At 39.2% G+C, this 15,044-nt stretch overlaps 1 protein-coding gene across 10 annotated transcripts; it reads left to right on the forward strand.

Annotated features, from left to right (window-relative positions):
• Positions 1–392: 392 nt before the first annotated feature.
• On the forward strand, positions 393–15,043 carry LOC112502161. 10 transcript variants are annotated; one of them, XR_003067638.1, is made up of 18 exons: positions 393–933; positions 5,488–5,546; positions 5,631–5,762; positions 6,311–6,451; positions 6,623–6,679; positions 7,216–7,310; positions 7,492–7,624; positions 7,801–7,974; positions 8,543–8,733; positions 8,814–8,880; positions 9,278–9,411; positions 9,489–9,555; positions 11,542–11,604; positions 11,688–11,932; positions 12,010–12,139; positions 12,627–12,719; positions 14,221–14,441; positions 14,597–14,833. XR_003067638.1 is itself a non-coding variant. In XM_025105992.1 (18 exons), exons 1-18 carry the CDS (start codon positions 576–578, stop codon positions 14,870–14,872), a joined length of 2,619 nt encoding a protein of 872 aa, XP_024961760.1. In that variant the 5' UTR covers positions 393–575; the 3' UTR covers positions 14,873–15,043. The 10 variants fall into 10 exon arrangements, 8 of the variants coding, with proteins under 8 accessions (XP_024961760.1, XP_024961761.1, XP_024961762.1 ...); XR_003067639.1 differs by having other exon boundaries at positions 14,224–14,441; XM_025105992.1 differs by having other exon boundaries at positions 14,238–14,441; positions 14,597–15,043.
• The last annotated feature ends 1 nt before the right edge of the window (position 15,044 follows it).

The raw sequence follows: 15,044 nt of genomic DNA on the forward strand, positions 1-15,044 counted from the left end.
ATATTTTTGTCAAATTTTTATGATATCGTCAAACATATATTTTATTCAAAAATAAAAACATCATCGCTTTCTCAAAATCATATAAAGTCATATTATAACATCDACTGAGAYAAMDAWTAAAATGAAATATTAAAAACACGATGTATCTCGCTGCATTGCGCGAGTACTCTTCTAGTATTAAACTAGGATAAATTAGTAATATCTTAGTTTATGTCTCATTCTTGTTCCATCTATTTTGATAGAACAAAAAAAAAAAAACCTTATTTTATCCTATGCTCTCCCACCTTGTCGAAGGACAAATGACTTTAAAGGACTCAAATGGTTATATCTCTAAAATAGGATGGTTGATTGGCAACAACTATATTTTACCCCGTGTCAATGGGCGTGTAAAATCCAGAACCTTGAACTTGAAAGAGACGAAACAAAACTAGACCACACAAAGTTCAATTCACATTTTCTGATCATATACACTGTAACGAACCCGAACCTGAACCCGAATCCAAATCAGAAGAATGTCTCCTTTACTTTGATGTTAAACTGATACAGTTCCCATGTGATTTTACCCGCATCTGCAGATGTATTCATGCGAGACTACTACGATGTTGTTTGGTCGCAGAAGCTCTTTAATCCTCGTCAGAAACTCTAATTACCACTCTTTAGTTCCAAAAAGGAATTATCTTCTTCGCAGCACGACGAGATTCCGGTGTATGCTGGACCAAATTGTCCCCAAATTCGCGGTTTCCTCGTCCTTAAGTACGGTCTTGACCTCAGGAAATGTAATCGCTGCCGCCGCCGCCGCTGGGTCCGGTTCTCTCCATGGGGCAGTAACGTCGGCTATTACCCAAGTCGCTGTCACCGCCGTCGCAATTGCATCCGGAGCTTGTCTATCTACCAAGGTTGATTTTTTATGGCCTAAAGTTGAGGAACAACCTGGTGAAATTTTGTTCCTTTTCTTTCTTTTTTCTTCGATTTATGTTTTAACTTTTTACCATGAGGTGCGATAATCTTGAGGCTTTCAAATATATGAGAATGGATCTTCTCTATTTTAGTTGATTCCATCTTTTGAAGAATAGATATTATATAAGGAACGAATAACACGGTAAAAATACTTTCCGCGGCACCGGTACTAAGTACTATTGCTCAAACAACCAGCATGAAACATATGCTTGCATATTCGTCCATAGCTCAAATCGGATATGAACCGTAGCCAGTCAAGTGAAGTCCAATCTACGAAATAATTTGATCTATGGACAACATCATTGTGGTAAAGGTCGTAATGTGAGAGGAATCATCAAGTACAATTTCGTATTTCGAGGTGAAATGCCCATATTTTTTTTTAATTTATGATTTTACAAGGGGGCGTTCGCACCGGCCAGCCTAGCCTCCTCCACCGAATAAATCATATGTTTCTAGGTGTTCCTATATTGCTTGTGATTTCTTTTACAAGTTAGCGTCAAAGTGCCTTGGGAGTTTTCATATGCAAAGTTGCATTGTCACTTATTTCTTAAAGAGAACAGGGGAGGGGGGTGTGGAAGCAGACGGGGCAACAATTTGCCACGTAATTATTGTTTTTGTAAAAGAATAGCAAGGGAGAAGTGAAGAGGGCATCAAGGAAGATGGGGAAAGATAGGACCATAGGCCCTAACGAATTCACGTTGAGGCGTGGTGGTGCCCCGGGGGAAGCGGGAGTATAGTGGGTGATGAAACTCTACGAGTCTTTAACGTCATCCTCAAGAATGTCAGCATCCTCAAGACTTGGTGGTAATGTTGCTCTATAAGAATAAAGGCAATGGTTTGAGTTGCGACAACTTTTGCTGAATGAAACTATGTATGAGAGAGAAAGTGATTAGTCTCGGTGACAAAGAACCAATTCAGGTTTGTGCCAGGTAGGTCGACGAGTGAGACAATCCACCTCCAAAGACGTCTGATGGAGAAATGTAGGAAATGTGGTAAGGATTTGCACATGGTGTTCATAGACTTGGGGAAGGCCTATGCTAGCATACCCTGCGAAGCAATTTGGGGAAGCTGGGAGGTTAGACAAGTATTATGGATGTATGTCAGGGTAATTCAAGATATGTAGTTGAGATAATATAGGAAACGTAGCAAGGATTTGTACATGGTGTTCATAGATTTGGAGAAGGCATATGCTAGCATATCCTGTGAAGCAATTGGGAGAGCTTGGAGGTTAGACGGGTACCATTGATGTATTCAGGGCAATTCAGGATATGCACGTAAGATAAATGACCCCACTTAGTTTTTTTTTTCCAGTGGAGATTCTGCACCAGGGATCCACACCAAGTCTTTTCCTCTTTGCGGTGATTTTAGGTGAGATTTCTTGCGGGAAAGGAGTGTCCCATGGTGTATGTTATTTGCTGATGACATTATGTTGGTAACAAAAACGAGGAAAGAGGCGAACCCGAAGTAGGAGCAGTGGAGGGCGACACCAGAATGAGAAGACGCACACATCAACCCCTTTGAGAGCAAATCCCTATGGTGCAAGTTCAACGGAGAGTGTATTGATGAGGGAGTTAAGGTTGACATTGGGGAAGCAAATTGTACCTCAAACAAACAATTTTAAGTACCTAGTCTTTTTAATGCATCTTTAATGCAGAAGGGTGGATGGGTCGACTACTATGTTGTGCACCGTATAAAGGCAGTGTGATTAAAGTGGAGGGATGCCACGGGAGTGTTGTGGGAAAGAAAGGCTCGGTTAAAACTGAAAATGAAGGGCAAATTTGTAGGTGACCATCAAACCAATTATGTTGTACGGGTTTGAGTGTTGCATAATAAAAAAGGAACACGAGAAGAAGTTATAAGTTACAGAAAATAAGGATGCTGAGACGGACCTATGGATGGACCATGCTGGACCGGATACCAAAGAGGTCCATTGGGCAGAGCTATGAGTTGCACTCATCACATGGAATTTAAGTAAGATTGTGGTGGTTTGGCCGTTTGAGCACGTTCGCAGGGGAAAAATAATGACGACTCCAATAAGGAGGGTGGAGAGTGTAACGGTAGGTGCAGTAATGAGGTCCATCAGGGGGGTGTGGCATGAGATTTTTCTATGGATAGTAGCAGCGTTGTTTCCTGTAGAACCAAAGGCCAAGGATTTTGTTTGTAGTTCAACATGCTTTTCTGCCACTTCACAGTTCCTACAAATACCAACATTACTTAGACACAGTTCATTTTTCCCTTCTTCCCTCCAATGTCACAATTCAAGAGTTTTTGATAGATTCTGACTGAAAGTGGGTCTAGATTGTGCTTCAGATTTGTTGGCTCACTCTCAGTTGCAACGACTTCTGAGATAGACAGGGGTTGGGTTCCTCTGTTGTTGAGGCTTGGTTTTAATTCATCCAATTCACCGAAGGTAATATGTTCTTCCACAAACTCAGTAAAGCCATCTTGCAACCCACCATTTGATTCTGAAAGTGGTCTGATTTTCTTTGTTTCATTTACCACACTTATAGACCCCTCATCTTCCCTTTGACAATCCGGTACTACCCAGGTTTCAACAACCTCAAGGGACTGGTTAGCTAATGATGTACACGGCTGAAGATTCCCCCATGGAACCAAAATGTGAATGGGTTATGCTGCTTCTTGCATGCCTCTCTTTGTAATAACCATAAAATGCTTGATTTGCAAGAGCAAGGGGAACCACGGATCGACATTCCACGTCAGAAGAAAAGCGGTTTCCCATATCTTTGTGATAGGGGTCTACCATAAATGTCACTAGGTCAACATACCCAAGATGGTTGAGTTGTTGCTTCTTGGCGCTCTGGTGGGGATTGAAAGCATTTGAGGTGATAGTAAAAAGAGGGTCATGGGAGTAAGGGCCAAAACCTTGATGGTTGAGTGTCGAGCATTCAAGAATGGAAGCTTCAATATGATATGATTCTTCAGTAAAATCCGCCATATGCCTAGATCGTCCGAATTTTGATGCCCCTGGAATTGGAATTGGGTCACATTGAGCGACCATCCAGGCCTCCAATTAGTATGAGTTGGACAGGCGATGTTCATACTATAACATGATTGAACTAAAAAATGAAGAACAATCGTACAAAGTCCTTGCCTCCCCAGTCGAACAAGGAATTGAAGAGAAAAGGTGAAGATTGAACAATGACGGTGGCAATAGCGGTGGTGGCAGTTTTTGATGATCGCGGGCCAACCAATCTCCCTCGTATGCCGTTAACGATTCTGAGTTTGTAGAGGATAAGGCTCGTCACCACAAGCTTGGGCCAAGTTGAAATCGTTGGATTGGGCTTGGGCTGTGGTAGAATAACTGAAGCGGCCATTGTTGACATCTCCGTTCCAGATCGATGCCGTCCTCCGTTCCAAATCATTCTTTCGGTGGCCTTTGTGTCGATTGATGACAAAAATGTCGGTGATGAAAGGGTGGGCTGTGACAACGAGGGTGAGGGTGGTGGTGGCGGCTGTAACGGCTCGAGTTGGTAGTGGCCTGACCCAACCCTTCCTTCCCTCTTAACATCGGGAACATTCTTTTCTGCCTCAGATCTGGTGTTCTTCCTCAGCGGCTCAGAACTTGTGGCCTTCATCTCCCTCGGCCTACCATAAAGTTTGAGTAGTTTGTCCATCATCTTATTCACGATTTCCATATCCTCCTCCAACGATTTCATGCCCTTATGAACAGAACTGATGCCATCCTCCGATTCTTTTCCATGCAAAACACTGCAGGTTCGATCTCGCTCTGGTACCAATTGATGTACACCCAGAAAATCAAAGATTAAATAAAAGGAAATGAATGCTTCTTACCAATCAAATGCTTACAAAGGGGGGTTTTCTGGCTTTCGAGAGGCCAGAATCTCTCCACATGACCCACACCCAAAAGGTGTTTAACAAACAGAATGACTCACCTACTGGATCTGACGAGTTATTTATAGTTAAGCATATGGAATACCTACTTGTATGCTCTATGCAGTAACTACTTGTACCACTACTAATTTAACGGTATAATAAAAGGCTACCTTCGAACTTCAGAATTGATGCTTAACCAAAGTTTAGAAAAAGAAATCAGATCATTACGTTACACATTACACCAAGGAACAAAAATAGATCAATATTAGTATTCAATTTGTTCGGTATATCATATTGTTTTTCATTTAAATATACCAAGCTAGACTGCAAAAGTTGATGCGTATCTCATCAATTTCCCAAATGTTGGAGTGTGGATTCATAAATTCTCTGGTGGAACCTTGAATTGCCTGTAAGGTTATTCCATATTGGTTTGCCGGTAATCAATCTTTCTCCTCGTGATAGAAAGTTTTGTCTGTATTAGACCATAAGACAGAGACCATCACTGGAATCGTTTATAGCGTTTGTTTGTTTTTCGTATGTAAGATGTTAATCATGTTATCAGATCTGATATACACTTTACATGAGTTTGGTTGCTCATGTTACTGCCAGATATACTAAAGTATGCAATCTATATTCAGTCTTTGTTATCTACTGCTTGAATTAGTCAATTTGCAGGTTCCTTAATACTCGATGGAGTGGATGTTACTGGATACCCCGTATTTGATGACCCAAAGGTTTACCATCCCTACCTGTAGTGTCTGTTGTCTTCATATAACATGCTCTCGTAGTGCCTAAAGATTCTAAATCTGTGAAGACAGGTGCAGAAGGCAATTGCATTTGCAAGGAAAGCTCATCATGGTCAGCTTCGGAAAACAGGAGAGGCATATTTAACCCACTGTATCAATACAGCAAAAATCTTAGCTGTCCTAGTTCCTTCAACTGGGAAAAAGGTGAGCTATTCTTTTGTCTTCTTTGTACTGCCTCAGTCTATAAAAAGAGGTGTCAAATGGATTACTCTTTAAATTCAAAATTCATTTAGAGTTATTTACATCATGGAGAAAAAATTGCTAAAGGAATTAAACTATGAGAGAAGTAATACAAAGTAGACATTTGGAGCTAACAAATTAAAACATTTATCTCAGTCTTACTTTAGTGCCGTAGAGCCTGATACTTGAACATTGGCTCAAGGCATTTTCTTTACCCTTCTTACCCTGAAAAAGCAAAGTCACCTTATGTCTTTGAAGTTTGAACCAATAACCATCTTTTGGCTAACCTACCCTCGTTCGTCCCTCAGGACGAACAAGGGGTAGTACATGAATATTCACCTGTTGTCCATCAACTATGTTAGGTTTACACTTTTATTATTCAAAAGTAGATTTTTTTTTGAGAGAGTAATATCTTACATCTATCCATCATCCAATTATAGCAGAATCATGCAGCTCAAATGAATATTCCTATTATCACTTATTGAAGTGTTCAAATGGCAATCTTGCTGCAGGCTGTTGATACAGTCATTTCTGGCATACTACATGATGTAGTTGATGATACATGTGAAAGCTTGTACAGCATAGAGAGAGAGTTTGGTGAAGATATAGCAAAACTGGTAGCTGGTGTGTCCAGGTTGAGTTATATCAATCAGGTACAGAAGTAGAAATGGTTTATGGTGATTCTACATTTAAGCATGAAGTGGAAGCTGAACATTTTCATGCTTCTGTCAATGTCATATAGCCACTACTTAGAAGTGATTGGTCTTCCTGCATGATTGGTGAAAATTGCCGTCAGTAATGATATAATTGCTATATGCCTGCAGTTGTTACGAAGACACCGCAGGGTAAATGTGAAGCAGGCTACCCTTGGCTATGAAGAGGTATTCCATTGTGCTTGCAATATATTGATAATGCCAAGCTGCATCAAAACATAAAACCTTTGTGATAAACACCAAATCCATGTTGTCCGAAGAACATGTGGTGGATATAGGGATGAACTACAAGTCTACAACTGAGGTAGATAGGGTGACATGAAAGCCCTTTTTGGGAACTGGCAAGTAAAAGCCACCGATAGAGGTGTTTGAACTTTGTATGAACTTGAAGATAGTCTCAACCCTAAGCCATTTGCTTTCACCTTATTCTTGAAAAAATTGATGAATTCAAGGTTTCTGGGGCAGAAAGTTGTTTTAAGAGCTGCTATACGAGTATGATATCTTACACTTAAGAATAACAATAACCAGAAGAAAATGGAGAGAAACAAAAGCTTCAGCAAGTGTGCTCTTCCGACCAAAAAATAATCTTAAACATTCAAGTGGCAGATCTAGTATGCTTTTAAATCTTCGTGTTTCTGAATGATTTATGATCTGTCGTTTAGGTGAGATGCTTTATATACAATAGCTTGAATTACTAATTGTAGGCAAATAATTTAAGAGTGATGCTCTTGGGCATGGTTGACGATCCACGTGTGGTGCTCATCAAGCTTGCAGACCGTCTACACAACATGAGAACCATGTATGACTTGTTTCTATATTTACTTTCTTTGCATCATGAATTAGAGAGAATTATTTCTATTCTTTCCATCTCAAATTTCGTTGATTTTATTTCCATTAGGGAATTTCACTGTACTAAGTGTATTACTTCCCTCAGTCAAAGCGCATTGCTTTGGTTGTAACACACTCTCTCTTGCTTGCAGTTATGCTCTACCCTCGGCCAAGGCTAAAGCTGTAGCACAGGAGACTTTGGTCATTTGGTGCTCTCTTGCATCAAGATTGGGCCTTTGGGCTTTAAAAGCTGAACTTGAAGACCTCTGCTTTGCTGTTCTTCAGGTCAGTGGTATTTCTGCTATAAAGCTAATTTAATGATGATGGATCATGAATGTATTCTTATGCATGATAGCATGTACATTCTGTTTCATACCTATGTTTAAGTGTTCCTTTATAGAGTTTGAAGGATATAAGTAATGTTCTAAATGACCTTGTAACTAATATCAGTACTGTGGCAGCCTCAGATCTTCCGCCAGATGCGATCTGACCTGGCCTCCATGTGGACACCCAGCAGCAGGGTAGGCAACCTGAGAAGACTATCTGCCAAAAGCATCTTAAATGCAGAACCAGACAGAAAGAGCTTAACTCCCGAGTATGAAGCATCAATAGATGATGTCATAGTAAGCATGAAGGTAAGTTAGCTATAGTGATTGGGATGGAGCTAAGCACCTGTTACATTTGCAGGGCATTAACCTTATCTCTTAAATAAGGAAAGGATAAGATCATTAAATTGAAAAATTTAAAGAAAGCTTATCTGGGATATCAATATTTGTAATACACACTAAAGTGTCCAGCTGGTTCTTTTTGGTCTCTGTAGGAAAATAGTCTGGTCTGTTAGAATAAATAGGATGATTTGCTTTCATGAACTATTCACATACTGGTGTATGGTGGAAACATAATAAGTTCTGTATCCAATGCTCCATTTCTTATTTGTAAGATAGGAACAGTGGCCTTTCAGAAAACAAGATTGGACTACATAGAAAAGAGAGAAAATTTCCCCAAAGTTTGTATCTAGTATCTGTGTCCCATCCATACCGATCTCATGTGTTCTTCTGTGTTATTGTTTCTTCTTTCAATTGGTAAACTGATTGAACTTGTGTGATTTACTACTTTTGTTTAATTCCACTTGGACATGGGGTGTTTGATGCTCCATTAGATATGTTTAGGATATCAAGTTGGTGACTCCTTTTCAACCTGCAGGATCTTTTGCAAGCTGTTCTTCCATTTGATCTCCTACTTGATCGAAGAAAGCGTGTTAAATATATTCAAGATCTTGGGTCATGCGCAGAGGTCCAAACAAAACCAAAAGTTGTGAGGGATGCTGGAATTGCCCTAGCATCTCTGGCTGTTTGTGAGGAAGAACTGGAACGCGAGTTGTTTATATCAACCTCGTAAGATCATGTGAGATAGATCTTTAGCCTTTAGTCTTGTTTACCCCACCTTGACTTTGTTGTCATTCTTACATTTGCAGCTATGTTCCTGGAATGGAAGTAACCTTATCTAGCCGCCTAAAAAGTTTGTACAGCATCTACAGCAAGGTATAATTGATGTCCATATTTCCTTTGTTGGATGTAAGAATTAGGTAACCATGAGGCCTGGGATAATGCATTATTCCAAGGTGTAACCTTGAGGTTGCTTGTTCCAGTTCGCTGCCTAGGGGTAACCTTGGGGGATCAAAATCATCCAATCTGGAACAATTAAAACTTGGGGACATGCACTTGAGTTATTAATATGTAGGAGATGGGCCTTTTAGGAAACTTTGCTATCCCTGATGGACCCTTCCTGTTCTTTGAATCTTTTTCATTCTTTGGCTCATTAATCATAGGAGGTAGTATCATACATGATTCAGTTCGGTTCATGTATATGCACCGTCAAAGTTTCTTGTTTGATGCCCAATGTTGGCTTATTTGCTAACATTCTTTTTCCTTTTCTCAGATGAATCGTAAAGATGTCAGTATCGATAAAGTATATGATGCACGTGCGCTGAGAGTAATTGTTGGCGATAAAAGTGGAACATTAAATGGACAAGCTGTTCGATGTTGTTACAGTCTTCTAAATATCATACACAGGTTTATAAATAATTAGCATGTCTAACCACACACTGCTACTGGTTTTAGATGTTCACCTTTTCATTTGCTTTCTGCAGGCTTTGGACACCAATTGATGGCGAGTTTGATGATTACATTGTCAATCCAAAGCCAAGTGGATATCAGGTTAAGTTTCTTTCTCAGTATATTTATCACCTTCTTGGAATGCCACACCCTGTTATTTGTTATTTTCTCAGTGAAGTTCTGTGATATGTCAGCTTTATATCAAGACCCCTTCAGTAATTTTCTTAAAATCAATCAGCTCCTGCTTCATAAAAATTAATAGAAATTATGGAGCACCATTTTTTTTATTTACATAATTTACGCTTTTTGCTTGTTCTAGTGAACACTAACAGACAAGTCAATTCTCTATTTAAAGAACGGCTCAACTGATCAGTATAGATGGAATGTCTCTCTTGCTCCTTGATGAGGGGGTGATAAGTTGTCATTTGGGCTAGAATCAGGGAGTTGTTGCTCTATGTTGTGTTTTATTAGGCTTCAAGATTCGGTCATGAAAATACTTGACGAGGATTAGTACCATTGGTAGGGCCTGGTGTTATTCGACTGGTTAAATTGGCTTTAGGGTTGTTCAGTTTGTGTTATTTGGTTTTTCAACTTCTTTTCCAAACTACCCGATAATCGAACCGAATAAGGTCCGGTTTAATCAGTTTCGGGTTATTTAGTTCAGTAATTGGGTTAACTAAATAAGAGTTTATATTTTTGTTGTTGAATTTTTGCCTTCAACAATGCCTCCTTCTACCCGAGGAGATCATAATGCCTCCTTATTTTACTGCGGCTCCTTAGATGCATACTAATATTAGCTTTACGTTAAGTGAGGTCTTGGTTTTATACAGAATAACAACTTAACAAATTTCATTTCAAAACATAGTATTTAAGTGCCGACATATATTTGAGCAACAAAACTGAACTGGAACAAATAGCATATAACATCTGATTACACAATGGCTAGCACATAGCAAAAAATGTTATGCATTTCATATTGAGCAACTTGCACACCTGCAATGAAAGATTGAACACTGTACAATTGAGATCTCATTACTTAATGACATGGTTGGGTCCAACTAATACAACTGAACCAACCAAGTACAATGACCGCGAACACTGAACATATCTAAAAATACTGTAAATAGGTCTGAAAATACTGAAACATGTATATAATACGTAATCCAGTTTGAAATCACATGAAACTCCCATCTGGTCCATGTTGGTAAATCCGATTCCCTGTGGAAGCTACCTACATAAGTCATGAATTCTCTAATCACTTACACTGGTCATTAAGCACATGTGAGCTAAATGCTTTCTATACTGATCTTGTCAAATCATATTCTTCAGAAGTCGACACGACTTTCTGCTCGAGCTGAAGGCCGCTTTCCAATTCTAACTCGCTTACGCTATGCGAGCTCGCGAGTTGCACACGGACCAGCCGATGTGACCTTGAATTCGAGCTTGAGCTCACATGGCTTAAATTATGTGCATTACTTGGTGACCAAAATGCATAAAGGCTCATTTCTAACTTGATTTTACTTGTTTGTTGGGACACTACTGACAGGCATTCTTACTTCATAAGACACTGAAACAATCATGCCTCAATTTGTGTTCTCAGTTCACTGATTTCATCAGTAACACCAAGACTACTACTTTCATCAAATTTTGATGGTCTTATGGCCTCTGATTTCATGTCATTTTCATACCAAACTCATCTGGAACATGTCACACCACTGACCATATACTATAACAGAAGACTGGGATGAATTCTTAGCTTGAGTTTGTCTCTGAACTCACCGGATGACTTTTGCTTCTTTTCTACTTCCATAAGCTCCAACTCTTCGAGTTTTTCTTTATTGATTTATTGTTTTCAATGAGAGAGCAACAACTGACCAGTAGTTTCTTCATCTGGTCTCCAATTATGCACATAACTGTGTTCCTCTCAACCACTTTCATCTAATACACAACTGGTCCTTGGGCTTTGACTTGGCATTTATTGGGGTGTTACATTATACATATGAATCTATCAGCATGAGTAACCTACGCACTTTCCAATATCTTCTACTCATTCCCCACAAATTCTGACTCTTTATCTTATAATCCCAGTCTCTGCACACGGCAGTGCATGGTCCAGAAAACACACCCTTGGAAGTCCAAATAAGAACACAGGTATACAATATGATATATTGAGTGGACAAGTGTTTTGTAAAGCAGTTAAGTAGCTAACACTAGCATTTACCTCGTATTTTCAGAGCATGCATGAATATGCGGAGCATGGAGTCGCTGCCCATTGGCTTTATAAAGAAGTTGGTAATAAGTTGCCTGCCAAGAGCAGTGTAATTGGTTCCGAAATAACATCATCCTCATATCTCTCCAATGACCTGGAAGATAAAACTCCACTTGATGATCATGTGTTTCAGAAGTACAGTTCCTTAAAAGCAGGACATCCGGTCCTTAGGGTTGAAGGAAGTCATTTACTTGCTGCAGTTATTGTCAGGTATTTCTTCTTTGATTAATGCTTATTGCATGATTAGATTTATATTCAATAGCTTGTGTGATGACACTTGCAACCAGAGTGGATGAGGATGGAAGAGATCTGCTCGTGGCTGCGAGCTTTGTACTCGCTGCTTCTGAAGCAGTTGCAGACAGAAGATCTTCTTCTCAAAGAAAGCGGTGGGAGGCTTATGCAAGATTGTACAAAAAGGTTGAATATATATGCCAACTTTTTGTGTTATATAAAATTTTAGAAATTACCCCACTTCAAAGGATTTATTGTAGTGATTCACTTCATGTGGCTTGTGTTTCTGATCCCCTTTCTCTTGAAGTTTCTTTTGAATTACATGGAAAATTTCGTGTAAAATTTCTTGGAGAAATTTCTGTATCTTATATACTTTATGATGATGGTTGATTATCTCTCCTGAACTTATGATTTAGAGTTCATATGGAGCGTATGCTATAATACACAAAAATAAATTGCTGTAAAATTCTTTAGGACCCAACATTTTCCTTTTCCACGTTCTTCCATTGAAGAGGGGCTATACGTGACTTCTCTATAACTTAGTTATGAATTCTCTGTCATGTATTTGTTAAAAGGCATCATGCTATCTGGTAATTATACAGCTCTGTAACATTGGTATATTTTGAATGGAGAACATATTCAGCCAACTTCCTAGGTGTCAAATTATTTTCAGGTATCAGATGAATGGTGGTTTGAACCAGGGCATGGGGATTGGTGTACCTGCTTGGAGAAGTATACACTCTGTCGTGATGGCATGTACCATAAGGTATGTGTAATGTTCTTTTTTTCTTGTTGCTTTCTACTGCTTCTAGAGTTCACCCATGGAACAATGCGACACCGAGCAAGTGTATGAACACGAGCTTTTAAAGTTTTCATATAATTTTCCTTTTCTAATCTATAGTTTCTTAATGACAAAAACGATGCTTAAAATGCACCATGGCTCAGTCACTCACCTTAACAATCTAGCACATAGGTGGTGTTATTAATAGAAACCCAGTGACAAGATGGTTTTGCTCCATTACAGAAAAGGTAAAAAGACGAAGTGGCAACCGGAGCCATTATACAAGAATAACCTTTGTACAACAAAAACGTGAAGTGGCAAGACCTGAACATCCTCTTGCAAAACTTTGAAATACCCCTAGGCAAAGAATGAGGGATGGCAAAACATCTCTACCATCATAAGACTATGATCCCACACAACTGATCTGCCAGCATGTTCATTGCTTTCTTTATAAATATGTTGTATCTAATAAATATCTGACATTAAAGCTTCTATATGCCATGCTATGTACACGCTATCCATGGGAATGTCATAAGACCATCTAAGCAATCCATGGATCACACTCCGTAGTGTTCACTTCTGGATTTGTGTCCTCGGCAATATGTACACCAGCAAATAATTTTTGCTACAGCAAAATGGATCTGCTTTGATCACACAACCATGAATAAGCAACAATGACCAAATCAATAACATCCCTAAGTAAACCTCCACCTGAACTTTTCTTGCTATTTGATTAGCATTCTTCTCTTTCTCAGGAAAAAAAGAGGATAGATGTCAGATAAGAACGTCTCTATTGTTTTAGCTTATCTTGGATCCCCCGATCTTGGGCAGTCACATAGAGTGAATGACAAAAGATCTCCTATTGTTTGTTGGTGACTTCATTTACAAATTTAGGGGAAATGTTAGGTCTTGATTACTGTGATCTGGTAAACTTATTGTTTGTGGCACAGATAGTTGAGTTTTTGGAGCTGTACTTAGAGGTAGCAGCAGTAAATTGGTTTTATGCAACCGACATGAATAAAAGGAAACTTTGATACTAATGCCCAATATTTATGTGATTAGATGGTATGCTCTGCATCTTGTTCATTCAAAGGTGGTTGTAGATCTACAGTCCTGAACTTTGGACCTTGCCAAAACAGATCTCTGATTATGGTTTTGAATAGTTACATCATCTAAGATGGCAGTGAAAGGGAGTGCCCAACCATATAGATTGTATTTAGAACAGTTGGGAGGTAAACATGGTGCTGTGTAGCTACTAGACCATAGCAAAGGACATATTAGGGTTACTGGAATCGAGAACCAGTGATCCATTGCTGATCTGTGTTGCTGGGTGATTTCTTTCAAGTCTTTTCTTGTGTGATCCTTCTCTTATCGTTATTCTTTGCCTTGTTCATTCATATGTTGCTTACAAAATGATACTGAAAGTTGTTATATGACAATGACTAACTTTGACCCATGCATTAATGAGATATTTGGATTTTAATAGCAGTCCATGCTGTGCAGCAAGATCAATTTCAGCGCCTACTGCCGACATTCATTCAAGTAATTGATTTATCTGAATCAGAAGAAATTGAATACTGGAATGTATTGTCTGCTGTGTCAGAGGGGAAACAGCTTGATTCTGTGTCATTGAACTCGAGTTCCTCTGAGAGGTCAGCTTTGAGTTCTGGTTGGTCTACCCCCATGGAAGCTGGCATCAACAATAAGGTATGTTGATACATGCATCATATTTTCATTGCTGGAAATGGGTCATGACACATCAAGTTGCTCTGCATCATCAGATTCTGCTAAAATTCACAATTGTGCTGTGGATCATTTTGTGTTGGCTCAGGTTTTAAAAAATAGATGTTATATAAATTTAGGTGCTCCTACTGAGGACAATGCTTCAATGGGAGGAACAATTGCGATCTGAAGCAGGTTTCCAACAACCAAAGCTCGCTAATGTGGTTCCTCTCGGGGAAATAGCAGTCGTGTGTTGGCCAGATGGTGAGATAGTTAGATTGAGAAGTGGGAGTACGGCTGCAGATGCTGCCACCAGGGTCGGACTCGAGGGCAAGCTGGTTTCTGTAAATGGCCAGGTTGTGTTGCCTAACACGGAGCTTAAAGATGGGGATGTTATTGAAGTCAGAGTTCGATAAATGTTGTGATTTGGGAATATGTGTACATATTATGTAAATGGGTGTACTAAGATCTTTAAGGGATCAGGATTTTTTTAATACAATTTCTAACATTTTATCCATGTACATAAACCACAACACAAGTTTGCTGCAATGGAAACAAACTTGATTTGAATTTTTATTGGCTTATTCA

The sequence above is a fragment of the Cynara cardunculus genome, unplaced genomic scaffold (genome assembly GCF_001531365.2).
Source record: "Cynara cardunculus var. scolymus isolate 2C unplaced genomic scaffold, CcrdV1 Un_Scaffold_1001, whole genome shotgun sequence".
Lineage (NCBI taxonomy): Eukaryota > Viridiplantae > Streptophyta > Magnoliopsida > Asterales > Asteraceae > Cynara > Cynara cardunculus.